The 24,366-nt window shown below is 45.6% G+C and overlaps 1 protein-coding gene across 1 annotated transcript in view; it reads left to right on the forward strand.

Annotated features, from left to right (window-relative positions):
- Window positions 1-24,366, forward strand: part of LOC129710702 (ras-like protein family member 10B) — an 82,907-nt gene that overhangs the window by 11,467 nt on the left and 47,074 nt on the right. Inside the window, exon 2 of the mRNA XM_055657874.1 lies at window positions 146-469. Coding sequence (XP_055513849.1) covers window positions 254-469 — 216 coding nt within the window. The 5' untranslated portion in view covers window positions 146-253. The remainder of the gene's footprint in view (window positions 1-145; window positions 470-24,366) is intronic.

Here is a 24,366-nt window from a genome sequence, read left to right on the forward strand (position 1 = left end):
CCACACCCTCTCGATCTGTGACAAGCAAGCAATCATTGCAATTTATTTTGCAAATTATTTTCATGGACATAACCACTGTGGAGCACATTTAATATGTGTGTGCGTGTGTGGGTGTGTGTTTAATGGCCTCTCTTTCTTGTTGCAGAAGCCGGCCAACTGGAACTATGTGACCATGGTTCTCGGGAGGATCTGACTGGCAGCCCCTGGAATATGCGTGACCTCAGCCCATCTGCACCAAGTGTCCTACAACGGCATGGTGACAACTTTCAAAATAGCAATCCTTGGAGCGCAAGGGGTTGGGAAATCAGCAATTGTGCACCAGTTCCTCTACAACGATTACAGTGACCGCTACATGCCGACAAAGGCACGGCACATCTACCTGCCTGCGGTGGTCATGAACGAGCATGTGCACGACCTGCAGATCATGGACTTTCCACCCATTCCATCCTTCCCAGTCAACACTCTACAGGTAATTTACTCTGCTATTTACAACTTCCGCAGGCCACAAGAGCCGATATCATTCCCTGATTACTGAGCGGGAGACTTCTGCAAACCTGCGGCGGGCATTCCATTTCAGTTTGTACCCAGTTTTTCTGACTCATGGCAAAATCATTAGCTGAGAGGAGTTCATACATTGAAGGTATTTTGACCTTATTGGTATTTCACATCCTCTTCATTTCTTGGACTATTTTAATTTGCCTTCCCGTGCTTTCACCCCGGTATCCCTTTCCTTCATCTAAACACGAAAATCTGAAATGAAAAAAATTGAAAACGCTGGAAACACTCAGCAGGTTAACATGTGACCTTTGAAGGCACTTTCGGTTGCCACGTCCCTTCATTCTGCTTTTCGGTTATTACCCAGTTTCATTATCCTCTGACTCAAGATGGTAGAATTATCAATCTACCAGCTTGTCAATGAATTGCATATCTTGAATGGTCTTGATATCTTTACCTGTTTTTTTTGTTCTGATGGACTGTTTTAAACTTTATCCCTCATTAATCTGTTTTTAATTTACTGCCAGAATGTAGGCATCGCTGACAAAGTTGCATTTCTTGCCTGACAGTAGTTCTGAGTAAGTGTTGGTGAGTGACATTCTTGAAGCACTGGCTTGTTGGATCACTTCAAGAGGCAGTTAAAAGTGACTGATGGGTGTTTACAAGGACTTCATAGTCATTCAAACAAGTCTAATCATTATACTCTTCACTCCACTTGGGCTAACAATCCAAAGAATTTCAATTCAAATATTGACTTCCGTTTTAAATTGACTTTTTGGAAAAATAACTCAGGTTTTACTGGGTCCTGGTGTGTTGAAGTAAAAATGAACTTAATTCTCAACTACTCTTCCCATGACATTAATTTGCAAAATGGTCAATGGTAAACCTCCATGTAAAGATTCCTCAAAGAATATCTGGCACTTAGACCCGATCAACCTGAGATAAGGTTAGATCAAGAAATCCTCCAAATTGTGCAGAAACCTCACGTCCAGCTGGAAACGGGAGGACACAGACGCTTGCTCTATCTCCACACTGGAGCTCAAACAGAGTCATGGATTCTGCTGCATAGAAAGACCCATATTGCAGGAGTGTAGCTTGCAGATATGGTTCCATATTAAACCCCCCCCCTTGTGTATCAAATGGACCAGAAACAGCTGGCAATCTCTGCTTTGATTTTTTTCACAGACTCTGGGAATTTTTCCCCTCCCACAAAATCAAAGACATTTTTGCTAATAATGAGATTGTCATTAGGATGTGTTTGTTGAGTGTACAGATTGTCACATTATACGGCCATTGTTCGATTCGTTGCTATCAGATTCAGATTCAGATTCAGATTCAATTTTAATTGTCATTGTCAGTGTACAGTACAGAGACAACGAAATGCATTTAGCATCTCCCTTGAAGAGCGACATAGCAAACGATTTGAATAAAAAATAAATAATAAGTGTCCGGGGGGGGGTGATTGGCAGTCACCGAGGTACGTTGTTTAGTAGAGTGACAGCCGCCGGAAAGAAGCTGTTCCTCGACCTGCTGGTTCGGCAACGGAGAGACCTGTAGCGCCTCCCGGATGGTAGGAGGGTAAACAGTCCATGGTTGGGGTGAGAGCAGTCCTTGGCGATGCTGAGCGCCCTCCGCAGACAGCGCTTGCTTTGGACAGACTCAATGGAGGGGAGCGTGGAACCGGTGATGCGTTGGGCAATTTTCACCACCCTCTGCAATGCCTTCCGGTCGGAGACAGAGCAGTTGCCATACCATACTGTGATGCAGTTGGTAAGGATGCTCTCGATGGTGCAGCGGTAGAAGTTCACCAGGATCTGAGGAGACAGATGGACCTTCTTCAGTCTCCTCAGGAAGAAGAGACGCTGATGAGCCTTCTTGATCAGAGTAGAGGTATTGTGGGTCCAAGAGAGGTCATCGGAGATGTTGACTCCCAGGAACCTGAAGCTAGAAACACGTTCCACCTCCGTCCCGTTAATGTGGATGGGGGTGTGCGTGCCGCCTCTGGACTTCCTGAAGTCTACAATGAGCTCCTTGGTCTTCTTGGAGTTAAGGGCCAGGTTGTTGTCAGCGCACCATGCTGCTAAGTGCTGGACCTCCTCCCTGTAGGCCAGCTCATCGTTGTTGCTGATGAGGCCAATCACCGTTGTATCATCTGCATACTTGATGATGGTGTTAGTACCATGTACAGGTGTGCAGTCATAGGTGAAGAGGGAGTAGAGGAGGGGGCTCAGCACACAGCCCTGAGGAACGCCGGTGTTCAGGGTGAGGGTTGAAGAGGTGTGCTTGTCTAACCTCACAGACTGGGGTCTGTTGGTTAGAAAGTCCAGTATCCAGTTGCAGAGGGAGGGGTCGATGCCCAGGTTACCGAGTTTGGTGATCAGTTTTGATGGAATAATGGTGTTGAATGCTGAGCTGTAATCGATGAACAGCATTCTTACATAAGTGTCTCTGTTGTCAAGGTGGGAGAGGGCGGAGTGAAGTGCCGTTGAGATGGCATCCTCCGTACTCCTGTTCTTGTGGTAGGCAAACTGATAGGGATCCAGTGTGGGGGGTAGGCAGCTTTTGAGGTGTGCCAGGACCAGCCTCTCGAAGCACTTGGTGATGATGGGGGTAAGTGCAACTGGGCGGAAGTCGTTGAGGCTTGCCGCAGTGGAGTGTTTTGGCACTGGCACGATGGAGGTGGCTTTAAGGCAAGTGGGGACAACTGCTTGGGCAAGTGACAGGTTGAAGATGTCAGTCCAGACGTCTGTCAGCTGCGCAGCACAGGCACTGAGCACGCGCCCGGGGATGCCGTCAGGGCCAGCAGCCTTACGTGCATTAGTCCTACTCAGTGCCACGTACACGTCGTAGGGGGTGAGTGTGAGGGGTTGGTGATCGGCAGGTAGCACAGCCTTGATGGCTGTCTCTAGATTGTCCCTGTCGAAGCGGCTATATTGTACATTAATTGCCAGCAACGTGTTACATATTGTTGTACTTTCGAATGGAAAGTGGATATCAATGCTAAGACCAAAGTTTATTGTCTAATCGCATTTGCTCTCAAGAAGATGATGGCCAGATATTCTTTTGAACTGCTTCAGTCTGTGTTGAAACTATTCCCATAGACATTTTGAGTGGAGATCTCACAGACTGATCCGGTGCCCATGAGGGATGATGATACATTCCAAGTAAAGTGGTGCCAGGTGTGTGAATGTTGAAACTGCTGCATTTCCCATGAACTATTTATATACAGAGAATTTGGAAATGGTATTGAGCACTTTGTAATTATCAGTAAATATCACCACTCTAACCAGTGGAGTGCATTTCCTTTGTTACCCATGGACATCAATAACACCAGAGCTCCCAATGATGCACCGATGTTCATGGTATGTAGAGGGGACTTTTTTTTTCCACCAAGGACAATGTCATCATGCACAGAAGCATCAACCATAGGTAGATTGGTGAAGGAAGGTTATGTGGGTTGTCCTTTGTTAAAGAGTAATTGAATCATAGTCATAGAGGAATACAGTGTGGAAACAGGCCATTTGGCCCAACTTGCCCACACTGGCCAACATGTCCCAGCTACACCAGTCCCACCTGCCCATATTTGATCCAGGTCCCTCCAAACCTGTCCTAACCATGTACCTGTCTAACTGTTCCATGAATGTTGGGATAGTTCCTCCCTCAACTAACTCCTCTGGCAGCTTGTTCCATACATCCACCATCCCTTCCTTATTGATTCCTATTAAATCTTTTCCCCTTTATCTTCAACCCATGACCTTGTTGGGCACCTACTATCTGCCACAGACATGGTTTGTCCTTCATGGCCCGCCCTGCTCATTCTGTGGGCGAGCCCTCAGGTCACACTTTGTGGTGGACAATGAAGTCCCCACCCACTGTACATTCTGTGTCCTTGGTTCTGTCAGCTCTTATGCCAAGTGTTGTTGGAGGAGAACAGATTCACCAGCTGAGGAGAGGGCAGGGTAGTTAGTGACAATGAGGAGGAGGTTCCCTCGTCCACTCTTGCAAACAAAAAGAACAATCTGACATCAAATGTGGGCAAGAGGATGCAGGAGGTGTGAGATGTCCTCACCCGTTCTGCAGTAGCTGTGTGTGTGGTGGAGGGAAATATGTGCAGACGTCCATGAGTCGAAACCCAGTGAGTTGGCCCCAGTCTGTGGCCTGTGGAGAGACCCCTTGCTACTGCAACCGTAGCCGAGACATTGCACAGCATAGTTGCCCCACTATGCATTGAATGCCCTTTGGCAATCACAAAAGGGCCTGATATCGGATCACTTTCTGAAATACGACCAGTAAGAACAGATGGCAGCTGATTAAATACAGTCTGAAGAAGGGTTTCGGCCCGAAACGTTGCCTATTTCCTTCGCTCCATAGATGCTGCTGCACCCGCTGAGTTTCTCCAGCTTTTTTGTGTACCTTAGGTAGAACATCTATTGGAGATGAAAGATCAACTCCCTAGAGTGTTTTAGGAGAGCATAGTCACCATGAGCATCTGACTCAGCAGTTGGGAACAACAGATCATGAATTTACCAGATGCAAAGACAGGAGGTGAGTCATTGTCCTTACAGTCAGCATTGGAGAATGTAGAATGGGGCACAGACTCAGTAACACTGTGGGAGAATAGAGAAATGCACAATAACAAGAATGGTGAGTGAAAGTGTGGGCACAGACTGGAATACTGTTAGAGTTTGTGCATAAGCCACAGATTCAGTAACACTGTTGGAGTGAGTGAAGGGCAAAGGCTCAGTAACACTGTTGTAGTGTGGATACTGGGTATGGACTCAGAAAAACTGTGGCAGTATGTGTTCTGGGCACAGGCTCAGTCTCAGTTTGGAGGGCAGTGTGGTGCAGCAAGGGGAGTTTGTTAGTCTTGCCAAGATTGTATGTAACGCCTAGTGAGGGAGTCGCTGATACATTTGTGCTCGTAAGAGTGGCCTGCAAATTGCAGCTTGACTGCTAATACGGAGGTGACCTTCATCCAGGCTGAACAGTTCCCATTTAATACTGAAGATTAGCTCCATTCCTATGGGAAGCATTGTTGAAAACGAAGTGCAACTTTACAGCGAGAAAGATTGAAATAAGATTAAGGAAGTTCGTTTGTCATTGGTCTTCACTGGGAATGGTTCTGTTGAATATCTGTTGGTTCTTATTATAGTTTGCACGTCATCTTGTAGCAAAAACAATGTGGACGTGAACTTAAGGAGAGGCCTCTGTAATCCTGCCTGTGTGATGCAGTTGATGGCAGTAATGAGTTCAAGGAAGGGCAGTAATAATGGCTAATGCAGCTACCTGAATGTTTCTGAGAGTTTTCATGTCCAATGTGTGTCTGAATGGATGGATTTCAATTTATGGGAGCGAGCTCTTCAGCCACTGATGGGCAGCAGATGAGGAAAACCCTCTGTGTTCTTCCCTGTTTTATAGGTACATAGGCCTCTTTCTAGTTACCATAGCCAGACTTGCCTTCTTTCTCGAATGATGATTATTATGGCATCTCTGAGGTTCCTTCGTATTCCCTCCTCGTCCCAGATGCAGACAATGAGATTGTGGTTTCAGAGCTCATAACCATTGGGTTTTAGGATTTCATGGGGAATACTGCCTGCTGCCATGGTCTTGTCATTTTTATTTAGTTGGGATGTAGCCCGCGTGACTTTGTGTCCATCGGGAATTGCATTGCCTAGCCTCGATATGTTGCTACAAGGTAGGAATCTTAGATAAGGAGGTCTTTGAAGTATTCCATCCAGCCACTAGTTAGTCTACTCTATTTTCACCATCAGCCTGAACACAAAACATTAATGTGAATAGGACCACTGCCACAGGTAAAGCAGCGTTGAACTTATCAAGGATCCTGCTAAACTGGCTCACGGGCAACCTGTCAACTCACAGCGTAAAGAAACGTAAAGGATTCCACTACTTTTGGCTGACCTGAAGTCCACCACAATGGGCATCTATGAAGAGACTCGTTGTTTCTTTTCCAAGAAGGACCCGGCTGTTTTGATGAGAAATGTGTTGCATCCAGTTCACTCCAATTTTCCTTTGTAGAAATAAGAGGTTGAGGAGATGTTTGACAGGTGCAGAAGAATGTGATGGATGTTGCAAAGAAACACTGTAAATTGAAACAACAAGGGCCAGAAGACACTGGTTACGGTTTTAGGCAAGAGACTTCTGAGAACGTATAGATGACCTTTCTTACTTGACAAGTGATAGCCACGAGGAATCTAATGTTGGTGTCAGAGATGAAATGAGGAAAGCCACTCGGGGGAAAAGAACTTGCAGGGACAATGAGAATAGGGAATGTGAACAGGACTGGTTGGATTGTTCTACAGACAGATAGCATGTACTCAGTGGGTTAAATGGCCTCCATCCATGCCATAATGATGCAGCTCGGTGCACCAGGGTTAGTATTGTTGGGTATAGATTCAGATCCTCTGGCACAGAGTTGGGTACATGGTGTATGTTTAGAATTCATATCAAGAGCTGATGAAGAACAGAGAAACACAGAGATGCATTCAGAGAGTTGGATTCTAGGTAAAAGCGCAGAGTGAATGATTGTGATTAGACCTTTTGTACAGACTCAGGGAAAGCACAAGAGAGTGTTGCACTGGGTACTAGCTCAAGTTCAAGTTCAAGTGAGTTTATTGTCAATTAAATTCAGCACACAGAACATAGTAGGCATTTACTACAAAACAGATAAGTGTGTCCATATACCATAATATAACTATATACACACATGAATAAATAAACTGATAAAGTGCAATTAACAGAAAATGGGTTATTAATAATCAGAGTTTTGTCCGAGCCAGGTTTAGTAGCCTGATGGCTGTGGGGAAGTAGCTATTCCTGAACCTGGTTGTTGCAGTCTTCAGGCTTCTGTACCTTCTACCTGAAGGTAGCAGGGAGATGAGTGTATGGCCAGGATGGCGTGGGTCTTTGATGATACTGCCAGCCTTTTTGAGGCAGCGACTGCGATAAATCCCCTCGATGGAAGGAAGGTCAGAGCCGATGATGGGCTGGGCAGTGTTTACTACTTTTTGTAGCTCAGGATAACAATCGCAGATAAAATAAAAACAGAAAATGCTGGAGACGCTCAGCAGGTTAGGCTGAACCTGTGGGAAGAGAAGCAGTCAACACTTTGGATTGAAACTTTAAAAAGTCAGAATTGACAAAGTCTTTGACTTGAAACATTAACTTTGTTTCATTTTGCACAGAGGCCACCTGACCTGCTGAGTATTACCCCAATTTTTCATAATAATTGCATAGTGCAGAATGGAGCACAAAATCATCGAAGTAACAGCCTCTCAAAGATACTGCACTTGGATAATATATAGTACAATAGGAAATTATTGATCTACAACCAAGGGATGAGATTGTCAGTCTGAAGAAGGGTCTCGACCCGAAAGGTCACCCATTCCTTCTCTCCAGATATGCTGCCTGTCCCGCTGAGTTACTCCAGCATTTTGAGTCTACTGAAGCGATGAGATTGTTGCTCGCAGCCACGCTCCTGATTTACGGAGCAGCAGTTAGTCTTGTTTGTGTGACAACTGGATTGATTGTCCAAAGATGGAGGCAGTAAAACGATTGTCCCCAGGTCATGTAATTGGTGTTCTGTAATGCTGTCCTTTGGGCGATGGTGACATCAGTCTGGAGGTGACAGGTTGTGGCAGCTTCAGCTTGTAAATCATACACTCCCTGACCAAACACTTCCTTCATGACCAGAATAACAAGATTTGAATTCATTTCTCATAGCCATAGAAACATAGAACATAGTTGCAAGAGTAGGCCATTTGGCCCTTTGAGCTAGCACCGCCATTCAAAATGATCATGGCTGATTATCTAAAATCAGTACCCCGTTCCTGCTTTCCCCCCACATCCCTTGATTCCTTTAGCCCTAAGAGCTAAATCTAACTGGGTCACAGGATCTTACAGCTTGGAAACAGGCCCTTCGGCTCAACTTGCCCACACTGATCCATTTACACTTATCCCACCTGCCTGTATTTGCCCCACATCTCTCTAAACCTGTACTATCCATGATGCTAGGTCCTGGGATGTTATATGCAGTACTCACTCATATGCGGGCAGTAGTTTTGTGCACTGCGTAGCCCCCTTTATAGGGTGTGTCTACCTTCTGCCAGTATTGTTTTCAAAGCAGTAATAAGTAGTCTTTCACAAAAAATACCCCTCCCCCATACTCTATACATCTAATGCAGAGATCATGTTAGTCATTTGGGAAAGTGCCCAGTTGAATGAGGCAAACAGCATCAGTCTGAAGAAGTGTCTGCCCCGAAACGTCGTCTGTCCATTTCCATCCACTAATTCTGCCTGACTTGCCGAGTTCTACTGGCAGTTTGTTTTTGTTGCCCGAAGATGGTCATTACTATGTTTATCTCCATGTATCATCAATCAGGCAGAATTGAAATCAACTGAACTACAATTTCTAGAGTCCAATAAAGTCTTCAGCAAATTTGAGGTGCAGGTACAATTGACACATTACAAACTGCGTCATTTTGAGTCTCACTTCTGGGTCGTCTTTTGCTGTTGACAGATGAATGAAACTCATCAAGACTAGCATGTTGTCCTTGCTGAGTAAGAAAAGGAGCTCAGGGCTGTTTGATGCATTGTGTTGATGAAACACACAACAGTTTTAAAAGGGAGACAATCGAGTGGTCCAGCCAATGTCACGTCTCCTGATGCATATTCGTACAAGAGCCGTTTCCACCAATGTTTGTGCCTTGAGGCTGATAGAAAGCCTTGGAGGATCAATTAATGTCACATGCTCCAGGATTCTCAGTGTTCGACCTGTTCTTGTAGCCAAAGTATTCACAAAAGTAGTTCAATTAAGTTATGGATGATCAACTCTGGAACCTCACTCATCTACTTTACACTCCATAATATTGAACACAAAGAAGGCTTTGTACTTGTAGAATTATACAGCACAATAACAGATGCTTCAGCTCACCATGAACATGCTGGCCATCAAATACACATCTGGGCAAATCTCATTTCCCAACACTCGGCTTAGCAATTCAAGTACTCCCCTAGATAAGTTCATAACATTGGCTGTTCCTCATGCCCTACTAGACTCCTATTCTGTACCCCATTCTACTGCCAAGTTAGTTTAAGCGATGGGAATGGTGTTAAATGTCAAGAGGGTAGACTTTGAACTCCTCGTGTTGGATGTTGTCACTGCCTGCTGCTTGTTTGGTCAACATGTTACTCGTCACATCAAACCTGGACAGAAGGTTGGCTATATCATGCCGTTTGCAAGCATGGACTATTCTTCACAGTTTGATCATTGGTACAGATTTGCGATGAGTTGCGAAGCACTGTTGGGTTTCCACTGGCAGAAGAGTTGACAATTAGATGGCATAAACCTAGACAAGTTCAAGTTCAAGTTCGTGAGTTTATTGCGATAAACATCTCACCATCGACGGCACCATTGTCTCCCCATCTCCCCAGGCCCGCAACCTTGGCGTGATCTTTGATTCCACCCTCTCCCTTGAGCCTCACATCCGCCATGTCATTAAAACCTCCTTCTTTCATCTCCGCAACATCGCCAAACTCAGACCCTCTCTCACACCTCCCGCTGCTGAAAGACTCATCCATGCCTTCATCTCCTCCCGACTGGACTATTGCAACTCACTTCTCCTTGGCATCAGCTCCACCTACATCAACCGACTCCAACTGGTCCAGAACGCAGCCGCCCGACTCATCACCCACACCAAATCCTGGCATCACATCACTCCAGTCCTTAAACAACTTCACTGGCTTTCCATCTCCCACCGGATCACCTACAAAATCCTGGTCCTCACCTACAAAGCCCTCCACCATCTGCCCCCCCCCCCCCCATATCTCACTGACCTCCTCTCCCCCTACCAACCCTAACGGTCCCTCAGATCCACATCAGCCGGTCTCCTCTCCATCCACAAGTCCAACCTCCGCTGTTTTGGGGACAGAGCCTTCTCCAGGGCAGCTCCCAGGCTCTGGAGCTCTCTCCCCCAACTGATCCACAATTCCGTGTCCCTCACCATCTTCCAGTCCGGCCTCAAGACCCATCTTTTCACCTCTGCCTATCCTTAGCCCAACGTCCCCCTCCCTTTTCATCTGTGCATTAATTGCCTCATATTGTGTTTTGAATTGTATTCTGTCTTTACTTTATGTACTAGTCATGTCTCTACTATTTATTTCATTCCCCTTACATGTTTTTCCTCTAACTGCTAAATTTTTGTAAGGTGGCCTTGAGACTCTTGAAAGGTGCCCATAAATAAAATGTATTATTATTATTATTATTGTCATGTGTCCCTGTATAGGACAATGAAATTCTTGCTTTGCTTCAGCACACAGAACATAGTAGGCATTTACTACAAAACAGATAAATGTGTCCATATACCAGACAACCGGGAAAAGTGAGAATTTGTTTTATGCAGTGGCACGTAAGATGTGGAAACTGCATTAGGTTATAAATCCCTTAAGGTTACTTCAATATTCATAGCATTATCATAGCACGTCTCAATTTCACCAACTCAATTTTTCTAAACTCCACAAATTATATGGCCTTCCTTCTCAATCTTTCCTCGTAGAACAAGTCCCTCATCCCACAAAACAATCTGGTGAATCTTTGCTGCAAATCTCTAAGGCAACAATTTATTATTTCTTAGAAACAGACCAACAGACACTCAATGTGGTCTCAACAATGTTTTGCTGATTTGCAGTAAAATTATTCTACTCCTTGTATGCTTCAAAAAAAAGGCTGACATATCATTCTGTTCCTAATTGCTTCCTACATCTTCCCATTAAATTTCTATGCTATGTGTTCAAGGACTCCAAAAGCTCTTAGAATGCCAACTGCTTAATAGTTTTTCACTAATCAAAAAATATTCCGATTCTCTTTAGCTCCTATTGCTGCTTATATTCTTTCTGCCAACGTCCTGCATACTACACACCTTATGATAAGCCTTTGGTGATTTTTTTTTAAATGTCTTCTTCAGAGCTTACCTTCCTATAAAGAGAGAGTTAGATTAGAGCTCTAGGGGCTAGTGGAGTCAAGGGATATGGGGAGAAGGCAGGCACGGGTTATTGATAGGGGACAATCAGCCATCATCACAATGAATGGTGGTGTTGGCTCCTCCTGCACCTATTTCCTATGTTTCTATGTTTCTATCCAGCTTTCCCTTGCCAATAAGTTTGGGTGCATTGCATCACTTGCTCTATTCTAGTTCATAATAACCGAGAACAACGACTGATATTTATGGGAACCGATCGGTTATAGCCACCATCTAGAAAATAATTAGTTTATTTTCATGGTGAGCGTTGTGTCTCTAAGCAGTTTTGTTTGCTGTTGTAACACATTCCCTATGTAAAATTGGGGGTGTCTTTCTTTAAGCATTGTAGCCAACTGCTCTGTGTGTCCAGTGCAGTCATGGTCAGGGGGAAGCTTTGAGAACGTTTCTATCCCTATGTAGAATCTATCCTCTTGCTTCTTTGCAACTGATGAGCTGCGGAGAAAGGGTGTAGGCTCTCTTTAAGTTACTTTGTTTACTGAACCCATGACATTTATTGGAATGGTTAATTGGTTGTTGAGGTGGAGGATCAGCCATGATCACAATGAATGGCTCACTTCTGCTTCTATTATTTTATGTTTCTCTGTTAGAAAAGATGCTTGGTGATAAAGATAGCACAAGGCTATCCGCTGGAAGAGTGAACGCTGTAATTCTCCGGGTTGCTATACTTCCAGGAGAGTAACTTGTCTTATGAAAGGAGACTGTGGACAGTAAACTACTCAGAGTATTGATCTGGGTAAGCAGGATAGACTAGAGCAGACAAAATTAAAGACTCCACTATGTGTATTTGGAGACAATAGAGTGTGGATGCTGGAATTTTGAGCAAAACCAAACTGCTGGAGGAACTGAGTCGGTCTGGCAGCATCTGTTTCAGTCTGAAGAAGGGTACTGGCCCAAAATGGGTCAATTTCCCTCCACAGATGCTGTCTGATCACTGCATTCCTCCGGCAGTTTCCTTATTTGTACTGCATTTCATTGGCCAAATGGCAAAACGCTACCACTCCTTTGAGATCCTGGGGGATGTAGCAGATCCATTACAAGCCAACTACAACCCACCTAAGAATGAAACATTTGTTTAAGAAGGAACTGCAGATGCTGGAAATTCAAAGTTAGACAAAAATGCAGGAGAAACTCAGTAGGTGAGGCAGAATCCATGGAGCGACAGAAATAGGCAACGTTTCGGGTCAAAACCCTTCTTCAGACTGATGTGTGAGGGTGAAGAAGAAAGGAAGAGGTGGAGACAGTGGGCTGAGGGAGAGCTGAAAAGGGGAGGAGAAAGTAGGGACTACTTGAAATTAGATTAGTCAATGTTCATAACGCTGGGTTGCAAACTGCCCAAGCGAAATATGAAGTGCTGCTCCTCCAATTTACGGTGGTCCTAAGAACGAAACAGTTGACTATCATTGCTGCTTTCTTCACAATCAGGGGATCGGAGAACTCATTGAAATTTCTCAATACATCTCAGGATGGATCTCAGATGGATCTCAGGTTCTCTGCAAATTCAAGGGTCTATCTCATCCACTTGTTTGCGGTGGTCAGGAGTCCCGCATGTCAGAACGATTGAAAGGGCATGTGGTTATCTAAAGCTGCAGAGTGCTCCAAACCCAGGCATGAAATGATGATGAATGGCCAACAGAAAGAAAATAGAAAAAGCAACCCCGTTGATGTCTGATTTTCACACCTTACCCTTCCATATCTCTCTCCTTCCCCTGACCCTGTCTGAAAAAGGGTGTCGACCCGAACGGTCACCTTTCAATGTTCTCCAAAGATTCTGCCTGACTCTCTCTCTCTCTCTCTCTGTCTCTCTGTCTCTCTCACACACTGGAATGATATTGTGGAAGATTTTTCAAAATAGTGAATTAAATTTATGTTGGAGAATTACTAAAATAGCCACCATTAATCTGGAAAATCTGCCAGTCCAGCATCATCAAAAGTGCGAGCATACTAAATTTGGTTTAGTGCTTGTGTTTGGTGGCATTTGAGGAGATATTTCTTCAGACTTCACGTTTGTCATTGCCCAAGCATTAGCGATCTCTGCCTTCCGTGAGTGTCCATAGACAGCTTCATGGCACAGGCCCTTTGGCACAGTCTTCTCCACCATCCCCTCCAGTGTGCTGTTGATGGTCATCAAGGATTGCCCGTGAGCTCACTCTGCCAAACAATATAATGGCTAACAATTTATAATAGATAAAGGTTCACCTGGGAGCTGCCTTGATTCACTGTTGAATGTCTGCCAGGTCATCTTCAGTTCTGCATTGAACAGTGTAGTCATGTGACCCTTCCCCTTAATTCTCAGTCCAAATTCTACTTGATAATTAATATTTAAGCACTTTTTCCTTTTATTCCTTTGCAGAACCTACAATGCATTCACAATATCACTCCCCAATGAAGAGGTGTAGGCTGACTTTAAATAATGTGCGCTTGCTTTAACTTATAGAAGCCACCGAAGATGTTGGCAACCCTGCTGAGACGATGAGGCAGTAAACAGCGCAGTTAGTGCAGGGTCTACATGGCAAGCATGTAAATGAGCTGGCAGCAGGGAGCTGATGTGGTGCTTGCGTCAGGCACAACAGTAATGGCTGATCAGGATTCCTGCGACCATTTTTTGGGGGCTGCACAATTTTAGCCCTGGAGACAAGAGAAGGCAGGGGGTTAAAACGAGGCCTTTAACAGTATGAAAGGACAATGGAGGAGGCACTGGGGACAGCAAAAAAAAACACTGGGAGAGAGATCTCAATGTGAGAACCACCAGGCATTCCGCTGGGCAGCTCAGTGGAAATGTCTTTCCCGAGGGAATGATGAGAATAGGAATCTGTCTCCATAGGCATTGGCTATTGGAAAAACTGCATTTAATGGATTGCGAGCTAAGTGAACGATTGAGAAGGGAATAAAAGATAAGTGCAGATGGAGGTAGATGAGAAGAATTGGACACAAAGTGCTGGAGTAACTCAGACACCATCTGTGTAGAACATGGAGAGGTGACATTTCAGGTTAGGACCCTTCTTCAGACTCAGAAGAATTGAGTTGTCTATTGCACAAGCGTGGCAGTGGACTGACTGGGTCAATTGACCGGATGATTTCCTCGCAAAAGATTTGTGGCAGCAAATTAAATATGAATTATTGAGTGAAATTTTAATTGATGTTCCAAAGAAATAACTTTAGGCCATATGGTAGGACAGCTGGACTAATGGATTTTTCAAAGGAGGGACCACAGAACTGCTTGGGTTGAGTTTAGTTTAGTTTATTGCCATGTGTAACGAGGTACAGTGAAAAGCTTTTCTTCCATACTAGCAAGTCAGTGGAAAGACAATATATGATTACAATCGAGCCATTTACAGTGTGTACACATTTGAGACATGTTTCAGTGATTCTCTTTTTATTGATCTAATAAAAGGGGCGCACAGTGACAAACACTGGAAGAGCCGCTACCTCACAGTGCCAGAGACCGGGAATCCACCCTGATCCCAACCGTGGAGTTTGCACGTTCGTCCTGTGACTGCGATGGTTTCCTTCAGGTGCTCTGGTTTCCATTGACATTGCACAGACAGTCATCGCTATGCAGCACAGAAACAGATGCCTTGAGGCATTTCAATGGTCACAGCTCTCCAATCAGAAAGACAACCCATTACTACCTTAACTACCCTTCACCTGTGGCTGAAGTGATGGAAATGTCTCTGCAAAGCACTCCACAATTTCTTCCCAAGCTTCCCACAAGTTTGCAGATACACTTGGCCAAGCCATGGGGATTTATCCACCTCAATGTACTTCAAATCCACCCGCTCACCCGTAATGCATATATGATCGAAGGCATCAGAACCCATATGCTTCAATTCATTAGCTTCCATTATCTGTGTTTAAGAGGGAACTGCAGATGCTGGAGAATCGAAGGTTACACAAAAAAGCTGGAGAAACTCAGCGGGTGCAGCAGCATCTATGGAGCGAAGGAAATAGGCAACGTTTCGGGCCGAAACCCTTCTTCAGACTGATCGGGGGCAGGGGTGGGTGGGGACAAGAAAGGGAAAAGGAGGAGGAGCCCGAAGGCTGGGGGATGGGAGGAGACTGCAGGGGGGCTGAGGAAGGGGAGGAGACAGCAAGGACTAACAAAATTGGGAGAATTCGATGTTCATGCCCCCGGGGTGCAGACTCCCCAAACGGAATATGAGGTGCTGTTCCTCCAATGGCCACAGCAAGCAGCACCGGAAATTGGAGGAACAGCACCTCATATTCCGTTTGGGGAGTCTGCACCCCGGGGGCATGAACATCGAATTCTCCCAATTTTGTTAGTCCTTGCTGTCTCCTCCTCTTCCTCAGCCCCCCTGCTGTCTCCTCCCATCCCCCAGCCTTCGGGCTCCTCCTCCTTTTCCCTTTCTTGTCCCCACCCACCCCCGCCCCCGATCAGTCTGAAGAAGGGTTTCGGCCCGAAACGTTGCCTATTTCCTTCGCTCCATAGATGCTGCTGCACCCGCTGAGTTTCTCCAGCTTTTTTGTGCAGCTTCCATTATCTTCTCTTCAGTAAAAAACAGATTCAGTTAATATCTCCCCTATTTTCTGTGGCTACCTCCCTCTATTGCTACCCTATTATTTTTACAGTTATCTGATTCTCCCTGCACACCTGCTCTATATCTAGCTGACTATTGAGAAGTCCGTAATACAGTCCCATCAAAGTCATCATTCCCTTCTTGTGTCAAACATCTGCCCAAATAGCCTCACTTGGCCATTCCTGAAGAATATCCTCTCTAAACACTGTAGTTATGCCCCTCCTGATCGAATTGTCAAAATGTGGGTTGGCAGGTTAATTGGGCCCTGTAATTGCCCCGAATGTTCAGGTGAGCAGTGGAATTTGGGTAAATTGATGGGGATGTGGGGGACGATAAAAAATATGAGATTAATGTAGGATCAGTGTTAATAGGTGATCAAAGACTTGGAGGGTAGAAAGGGCTGTTTTTGTGCTGTGTATCTGTGACTATGTCATGAATTGATGCATGTGCATTGTTCTTCACAAGGGGTAACCCTCCCCCTACTGTTGAGATTACAGCCAAGACACTCGGAGAGTGTGTCCAAGAATGACACACACACTTTCTTTCTCGTAAATGTCAGTGACCGGCTCAAATTCTTAGTATAACTTCACCTTGTAAACAACAGAGAGGACACTTGATGTAGACACTTGTGCACTGGAACCTGCAAGATGCACATATGGGCCGCTTTGTGGTTATTAATCTCCTGTGATTTATTTATTAGGATGAACCAGCTGAGTCTTTTACTTGGGTTATCTAATCTACATACATTACTCACACTGACTCATTAGGTTCAAGTACTTTGGTAATTACGACCACATATCTTAGCTACCTTACATTAAGAGAGGAGAAATTTACCCTGCTTTCAAATGATCCTCACAGTGGTGCTTGCCTGGAACATGCTGCCAGAGGTGGTGATGGAAGCAGATAAAATAGTGGCGGTTAAGAAGCTTTTAAATAGGCACATGAATCTGCATGATTGGAAGGATATAGATCACCTGCAGACAGAGGAGATTAGTTTAACGGCACCATGTTTTGCACAGATATTATGGGCAAAAGGACCTGTCCCCGTGTTCTATGCCTTCTTAGATTGACCTAAAAGATAATCCCTTGGCAACGTTTTGAAGGGCAGGGGTGTTGTCCCAAGTGTCCTGACCATCTTCACTTTTGAGACACAGCACGGAAACAGGTCCTTCAACATCACTCATTCACATTAGTTCCATGTTATCCCACTTTGTCATCCACTCCCGACACCAGGGGCAATTCACAGAGGGCCAATTAGCGCACAAATCCGCATGTCTTTGGAGCACCCGGAGGAAACCCACGAGGTCACAGAGACAACGTGCAAATTCCACACAGACAGCATGGATTCTACACTTTCTAACAAACAGACAGCAAAGAGTCAAGGTGGGTGAAAAACTCTCCAGCCCTCTGACTCTCAACATAGGAGCCCCCCAAGGGTGCGTTCTGTCACCCCAACTCTTCTCACGTTACACCAACAACCTCACATCCCAATGCAGCTCAGTTAAAATGTTTAAATATGCAGATGACACAACAATAATTGGCTTCATCTCAGACAACAACGAATCACAATACCATCTAACAGTCGATAGCGCAGTCAAATGGTGCGCAGACAACAACCTCCAGCTTAATAATTCAAAAACCTAAGAAACTATCATAGATTTCAGACGCAATCAAAACCACAAACCCCTGGTCCATGTCAGCTCTCACCCCATAACCTCCACGAACTCATTTAAGTTTCTAGGCACCTATATCTCCAATAATCTAAAATGGCACTTCAATGCAGACCACGTCATCAAGAAAGGTCAACAACGCCTATATTTCCTCAGACAGCTCAAAAAGTTCAGAGTCCATAAACACCTCCTGGTCCGTTTCTATCAATCAATCATTGAAAGCATCATCACCTCCTCAATCACAGTCTGGTACGGTAACACCGATAGTCACTCACTACACAGAATACAATACATTGTCTCCAAGGCCTCCAGAATCATCAACTCCCCCCTCCCCTCAATCCATTCCATTTATCTCCAACGTACCTCAAAACGGGCAAAAAAGATCATCTCGGACCACTCCCATCCAGCAAATCACCTTTTTCAGTCTCTCCCTTCAGGGAGGCGCCTCAGGTCACTTGCTACTAAAACCACCCGCTTTAAAAACAGTTTCTTCCCCTCAGCAATAAGAACTCTCAATTCCGTCCAATAATCAGACAATAATATGACTTTTGATGTATACAGTGTCTTGTCTATGGTCTTTGTTTGTTCTTTTGCACTATGTATTGTTGGTGAGATGTGTGATTTGTGATGTGGTATGGATGCACTTTATTACGGTGATCTGTGTTATTAGTGGTATGTAACTAAAGCAGTGTACCATCATGTACCGAACCCAAATACCACCAACCCTGGTTGCGTGGCAAATAAAGATTCTATCTATCTATCTATCTATCCAAGGTCAGGATCGAACCCGAGTCTCTGGCAGCTGCACCACTGTGCCGCTATTGAAATACATTTCCCTTTGCTTCCATTGCTGAGTATAAAAAGGATGCGTTGCAGCATGACAACGCCTTAGAAATGCTTTAATACCGTTAACGTGCGTTGGGACATCCTGTGGCCATCAAAGGCACTCTGCAGATAATTCCTTCCTTATATAATGGAGATATATAGAGATGCTCTCCCAGTAAGAACTTCCTAATTACTTTAAACTATCGGGAGCCACTGCAGCGGAGACGAAGCTATAAATCCCAAATCATAATAGAATTTGTTGGAAGTGTGCAGCAGACCAACTTACAATAGATAGACAAATGGAGGACTATGAACCCCCAAATATATTCCAGATTTCGCAGATTAGGGAATTTCTCTAATAAATCTGTAGTGGGTTGTAAAAACATGGATCAAGTGCTATATTCAGCCATGGTGCCCAAGGTTGAAATAATCCGTTGTGATTCCTATCCATCTGTGCTAATACAAGAACCTTGATGTGTTGGCCTCTATTGTCAGATAGCTTGTCAGCATTCATGATGAAGGCTCGCTGATGAAGAAAGTGTTCTAGGATGAGAGTATCTCTGAACAACCTGTCCATCTGGCCCCATTACCAGAGTAGATCATCCAGGCTTTGAGAGTGAAGCAATAAAAGAGGATTTTGTTTACTGTAGCAAAGTCGTTCGCTGGCACCGACACAAACCCCCCCCCCTCCCCTCCACAGACACTATGGGTCAACTTCAGCTGCTGATTTCTCCATAATCTTTCAAGTCACGTCTCGAATCTTGTCCAAAGATTGAAACAAAATAATGGGTTTATTCTGTGGGGAGTTTGCGTATTGGAGATAAAAACATTAAAACGATGAAAGCAGCAGATTGTAAATCAGAACAGTGGTGTTGAAGATGTGAAGCAGGTTGAACAGCGTCTGTAAGAGAAAGCTAATCTTTCCAGTGTCGGCCCCAGGCAAGAGCTGCAAGATGCAGCCATGTAAACAGGTCAAGAAGATTACATACTGCAAATATATATTAATTATGACATTAATGACGAGTTATACAATGAGATGGCTTAGCTTTGCCATCAACAGTTTAGCGATGCTCAGGGTTATATAGTGACAGGGAGTTATTTCATTATGATGCATTTTCAAAGTCTCTATTTCCTCTTCCACAATATCACCACCTCCTCTTCAGGTCTAGAAATCCTCCAAATTAGTTGCTGGAAGGACTCAGAGAGCCAGGTTGCATATCTAAGATGCTGCCTGACCTGCTGAGACCCTCCGATAGAAACGTTTCCCCTCCAAATGTTTGTTTTTTTGCTCAAATTCCAGCATCTACATTCTCTTGTGTCTTCTGCAAATTGATATCTCCAAGACGTTCATTGCCTCTCTTTCATTCTCCGCTCAGTTCATCCAAATCTAACTTCCCGTTTTTGTAATCCTGCACCCAGCAATATGCTTGTCCCCCCCTCTACTGCCCTGACACTTCCCTCCTCACTGACCTACACTGGCTCTCACTTCCCCCCTTGCTCAGATTTAAAACCTTTATCTCTTTCCTCACACCTCCTTGTTCCTTAGCTTCCCTTGGGATTTAGGATGACCTGCATCCACCCCAGTTTCGAGGTGACTGATGCGGCAACCAGAGATAGACACAAACATCTGGAGTAACTCAGCAGGACAGGCAGCATCTCTGGAGAGAAGGAATGGGTGACACTTTGGGTCAAGACCCTTCTTGGTCGACTGGTTAGGGAATCGCGAGATATAGATCTTCCAGTAGGGGGCGCTGTCCTGTACGGCTGCCTGTCCTGCAGCTGTCCGTTTTCTTCTTTTTTATTATTTTTAGTGCGTTAAAGTGTGTAGTCGGGGGGGTCTAATCTTTTTATGTGTGGGGGTGGGGGGGGGGGAAGGGGGAAACTGCTTTTCAAGTCCCTACCTGGTCGGTGAGGCTGCCTTCCTCCGAGCAGCACCTTCGACCTGTCCTCGCGGCCTACCAGCGGGTCCTGGAGCGACGTTTTCTGAGGGGACCTGGCCAGAACCTCGGCTTTGGCGGCGGCGCAGCGCTGGGGCGCTGTCGCGGAGCGGGCGGAGCGGGCGATGCCTTGCCTGGGTCGCCGCGCTGGAACTCCAGTATGCTGGGACCGCCGATAAAAACATCGTGGAGCCGCGGTTCTGTGGAGCGGTCAGCTGCGGCGCTGAACTTTACATCTCGGAGCCTGGGATCTTTCGCCGAGATCGCCAGTGAGTGAAGCTTCGTTCAGCGCGGTCTGTTGGCCTGGAGGCCGCGGTCTCTGGTAAGAGGGCGGCCGTTCCTGGCACCCCAAGCCGATGAGGGTTCTACCGACGCCGGAGCACCATCATCTGGCGAGAATGGCCGGGAACATCGGGCCCTGTAACGGCGACTGTGGAGGTCTCAATAGGCCCGACTCTGGGTGGACAAGAGGATGGGGACTGGACTTTGTGCCTTCCCCCACAGTGGGAACCTCTGTGGGGGGATGTTTTATGTTTTAATGTTAAACTTCTTGAATGCTATGTTGTATTTTTATTAGTGTGCTGCAAGAACATCTGAATTTCCCCTGAATAAGGGGATTAATAAAGTAATAATCTAATCTAATCTAATCTAGATGAAGATGTAGAGAGATAAAGAACAACAATTGAAAGATATGCAAAAAAGTAACAATGATAAAGGAAACAGGCCATTAGTAGTTGTTTGTTGGTTGAAAACGAGAAGCTGGTGCGACGGGGGGGAGGAGGGGATAGAGAGAGATGGAATGCTGGGGTTACTTGAAATTAGCGAAATCAATATTCATACCACTGGGCTGTAAGCTACCCAAGCAAAATATGAGATGCTGTTCCTCCAAATTGCATTTAGCCTCACTCTGACACCGAAGGGGACCTGGGTCAGTGTGGGAATAGGAAGGAGAATTAAAGTGTTTAGCAACCGGGATATCCGGTAGGTTCAGGTAGGCAACAATAGACAATTTCCAAGGTGGAAGTGGATGGGTGGGTAAGGATGTCCACTTCTTCTGCTTGTTTACAGTTTTTGGTGATACTCCTGCTGAATGTCCTGAGGTAGTCATTACCATTCTGAACACTCCTTCACCTTCCTGAGTGGTTCCAGGCCAGAAAATCATTGAGGATGTTCAAGGACACTTTGGTACATCTTTGAATCGTTTCCTCTGCACTCCTGGTAATCTATTCCCATAAGATACCTTGAAGATCTCGGTGGGCGGCGTGACTCACGTCGCAGCGGCCTCTGCAGTCCGTCTGTCTTTTTGTTATTTTTTGTCCCGTTTTAATGTAGTTTTTATTTATTTTTTTGTGTATGTGTGTGTGTGTGTGTGTGTGTGTGTGGGGGGGGGGGGGACTTTTTAAATCTTTCCCCTGCACGGAGAACCCGACCTTTCCCTTGTCGGGTCTCCGTTGTCATTGGGGCTGCAACGTGGAGCGGCCTCCAGCCGGAACGACCTGGGGCTCCAGTCGCGGAGCTGCGGACCTACTCACCATCGTGGAGCTGGCAGGCTTCGGAGCGGGTGGAGCTGTTGTGGTGCTCGGCTGCGACCCGACCCCGAGGATTCGGAGGCTTACCGCAGGTCTGGTGGACAGTGACACCGGGAGCCCGCGGGTCCCTGCTGGGAGACCGCTTTTCGGGGCTTCCGCAACGGCGACTTCTCCCGCCCGAGTCGCGGGGTCGAGGAGTACCTGGAGCGGGGCCTTACATCGCCCCGCGCGGCTTCAACGGCTGCGGGACTTTGCTAGCGCCCGCCGGGGGCTCCAACAACAAGACCCCGAGCGCGGCCTTGCATCACCCGGTGCGGCGTTAATGGCCGCGGGACAATTGCCATCGCCCGCCGGGGACTTTGACTCTGACATCGGGAGGGGAATGGGGAGTGCAGCGGAGAGATAAGTTTTTTTGCCTTCCATCACAGCGAGGAGGAGATGCGCTGTGATGGATGTCTGTGTAAATTGTGCTGTGTCTTGGGTCTTATTTTCACATGTGTATGACTGCAGAAACAACATTTCATTTGAGCCTCTATGAGGTTCAAGTGACAAATAAATTGTATTGTGTGTATTGTGGATTGTGTAGATAGTGTCTGTTTTGGGAGATAATATTGTTGGACTCTCCCAGTCCAACCATTCATTACATTCCCCTCTTTAGTTTAGTTTAGCTTAGTTTCATTTCATTTATTGTTACAGTACAGACAAAAGCTCCTCTTATTACTCCTCTTTATTATGTCTTATATGTCTCTACCACTGGTAATTGTGTCTTTGTCTCAGACTTAACTATCTTCTCTTCCTTCCCTCTTTCCCATTGCACCAATCGTTTTGCATCCTCATAAACCATCTTTGGTTGTTGGCCTGATTTCCTCACATTGTGGCCTGGTTTCAAATATTCCACAATTTGCACAATCATGCAGTGTGCAGTTCATTGAACTGTGTTCTTTTTGAAAACAATATTTTATAACCATAGTTTTCTATAAAAGAGCATTGTGGCAGAGATGAATCACTGTAAGTGCGGAGCAGGTTGGTGAAAGGGCAGGCTGGAATGATAAGGTCTGTTTACTCAAGCAGCCATTTCACTTTGCCTGTCGTTAACTGCCATGTATGTTGTCCACAGGAAGAACAGCAAAGATTCGTCTTTGGTAAGCAAAAGCTTAGAAGCATCTGTAGCAGTAAAGGGGAATTAGCGCTGGTCCTGATACACTCCACACCTGTGCATGGGCATCCAATCTCATAGAGTCATCGACTCAAAGCGTCATAGAGTGACACAGTGTGGAAACAGGCCCTTCGGCCCAACTTGCTCACACCGACCAACATGTCCCAGCTACACAAGTCCCACCTGCCCACGTTTGGTCCATATCCCACCAAACCTGTCCTATCCATATGCCTGTCTAACTTTTTTTTAAATGTTGGGATAGTCCCTGCCTCAACTACGTCCCTGGCAGCTTGTTCCATGCACCCACCATCGTTTGTGTGAAAAAGTTACCCCTCAGATTCCTATTGAATCTTTTCACCTTCACCTTAGATCTATATCCTCTGGTCCTCGATGATGTCCAACTGAACTCTGCAAAGTGGTGCACCGCTGGTCCATGCCATTCACCTGACTGCCTGGACTGCCGCACACCACTCCTGCATTCATAAGTTGAGACCTGCAATCCACCTCAGAACCTTGGAAGCTGAGGAAATACCCATCAGTCTGTGCACCAGCAAGACCCTGCAGAGGTCAATCACCATTGCTTAAGGTCATAGAGTCACACAGATTGGGAACAGGCCCTTCAGCCCAACTTGCCCATACCGACCAACAAGCTCTATTTACACTAGTCCCACCTGCCTGCATTCTCTAAACCTATTTAGAGTTTAGATTGTAGAGTGGCAAATGCCTCTATTCAAGAAGGGCTGCAGAGAAAATGCTGGGAACTATAGGGTGGTGAGCCTAACATCTGTAGTTGGAAAGTTACTAGAGAGTAATCTGAGGGATAGATGACACAGGCATTTGGACGGGCAAGGGCTGATCAGGGGTAATCAACATGGTTTTGTATGTGGGAGGTTGTGTCTCACAAATCTGATTGAGTTTTTTGAAGACGTGACCAAAAAGGTCAAGGTGGGCAAAGCTGTAGATGTGTGTACATGGATTTCAGTAACACATTTGACAAGGTAGGCTGCTCTGGAAGGTTAGATCTCATGGGATCCAAGGAGAGATAGCTGAATGGATAGCAAATTGGCTCCATAGAAGGTAGCAGAGGGTGATGGTGGAAAGTTGCTTCTCGGACTGAGGCCTGTGACTAGTGGTGTGCCGCAGGGTTCGGTGCTGGGTCCGTTAC

This window comes from Leucoraja erinacea, chromosome 28 (genome assembly GCF_028641065.1).
Source record: "Leucoraja erinacea ecotype New England chromosome 28, Leri_hhj_1, whole genome shotgun sequence".
In the NCBI taxonomy this organism is placed as follows: domain Eukaryota; kingdom Metazoa; phylum Chordata; class Chondrichthyes; order Rajiformes; family Rajidae; genus Leucoraja; species Leucoraja erinaceus.